This window comes from Fusarium tjaetaba, assembly GCF_013396195.1.
Source record: "Fusarium tjaetaba strain NRRL 66243 chromosome Unknown NRRL66243_c0000578, whole genome shotgun sequence".
Taxonomy (NCBI): domain Eukaryota; kingdom Fungi; phylum Ascomycota; class Sordariomycetes; order Hypocreales; family Nectriaceae; genus Fusarium; species Fusarium tjaetaba.
This window is the reverse complement of record NW_023501774.1, coordinates 9622-11209: the sequence shown is the minus strand read 5'-3', so window position 1 is coordinate 11209 and position 1588 is coordinate 9622. Positions and strand designations below refer to the sequence as shown.

Here is a 1588-nt window from a genome sequence, read left to right as displayed (position 1 = left end):
ATCAATAACAACGACATCTCAATGGTAGTTTGGGTAGTATTGGGGAATAGTTAGGGCGCATGTGATACAGCATCGGGCTCATCGATAAACCCGATACTAAAGACTATGGGAATTCGCAGGAAATGAAGGAAGATCTGCAACGTAGCCTATGACTTATATCTGAAGGAGAAAGCAATGAGGCGGCAATCTTGAGCATCGTATCAAGTAGCCAGTGAAAAGCAGGACAGTAAGGAATGTGCCATTTAAATTTATCGCTGAAAGGACTGATGGGCTCATTAGAGCAAAGAGACTTTTGAACTCCTATGATGCTTCCTATAAGCAAAGTTGTTGCAGCATTACACTGACGCTTGGCGTAGTGTAAGTGAGACACTTCATTCTCTTGCTGGCGTAGTAGATCCGAATCACATTGTACTCAATCATCGGCAATCATATGTCGAGTATCAATGTGGATCTTAGTTGATAGCAAAAAAAAAAAAAAAAAGGAATCTAAAGTCAACATTGTTATACTGAAATCATGAAACAATTATGCTGTAAGAGGGAGGTTTGGAGATGCGGACCAACGTAAGTCCGCCGCACCAAATCGAGTCAAGCCCGCATTCTTCGGCCCCACTTCCGGACCCTTGCTCCCATCATGAAGCCTCTTTCCATTGACCAAATTTGGTTCACATTTTCTTGTCACTCTTGGGATCGCACTCGCCGATCCAACTTATCATGATGAGTTGTACATGTCGAGTCACGCCCCTCAAAATATTCGTACAAGGCCTATCTCAAGTTCATAAAGTCGACGCATCACCTTCTTTTCTCCGTCTGCCGATCCGCACTCGACCGGCGTTGTACCAGAATAATTTCGCCTTGGCGCGACAGGCCCGGTCTCTGCATTTTTCAAAGGCTCTACAAGATGCTTCCGGAGAAGCCGCTAGGGATGACGACCCTCCCTCTCATATCCAGCCAGAAGATGAAAATCGAGCGGTAAAACACGACGACCCTTTCACCATAGACGAAGATCCGGAGTCGATACCGTGGAAAGCACAACCAGGCACCAACAACGAGGCTCAAAAGCCTCGGAGGAAGAGAAGAGAAAAGCCAGAAGATTTTACGACCCCAAATTACCGCCGAAACCAGAGCGTGAGACAGCAACTGGAAGATGATGAGGAGGCAGACGAGCTCAATAGCAGTCGCAACCGACGAATGAAGGGCCCTTCCTCGTTACAACCACAACCAAAAGAGAATTACTGGAAAGTCCAAAAAGCGGCTCTGAAGGAGAAATTCCCAGAAGGCTGGCGTCCTCGAAAGCGTCTTTCTCCTGATGCTCTGGCCGGTATTCGGGCTCTCAACGCCCAGTTTCCCGACGTCTACACCACCGAAGCCCTGTCGAACAAATTTGAAGTATCAGCCGAGGCTATTCGTCGTATTCTGAGGAGCAAGTGGCAGGCCAATCCTGAGGAGGAAGAGAAGCGGAACGCGCGATGGTTCCGTCGTGGAAAGGAAGTCTGGGAGCAGAAGGCTGCGCTGGGTATCAAGCCGCCGCAGAAGTGGCGACGTGAGGGTATCACGCGAGATCCTAGCTACCATGACTGGAAGAAAGAGG

General features: G+C 48.4%; 1 protein-coding gene across 1 annotated transcript in view; it reads left to right on the top strand.

The window, feature by feature from the left end:
- Positions 1-711: 711 nt before the first annotated feature.
- FTJAE_14156 (Required for respiratory growth 9 mitochondrial) overlaps positions 712-1588 on the top strand; it is a gene marked incomplete at both ends in the record, with an annotated part of 996 nt that continues 119 nt past the window's right edge. Inside the window, one exon of the mRNA XM_037347365.1 lies at positions 712-1588. This exon is cut by the window's right edge and continues 119 nt beyond it. Coding sequence (XP_037198834.1) covers positions 712-1588 — 877 coding nt within the window.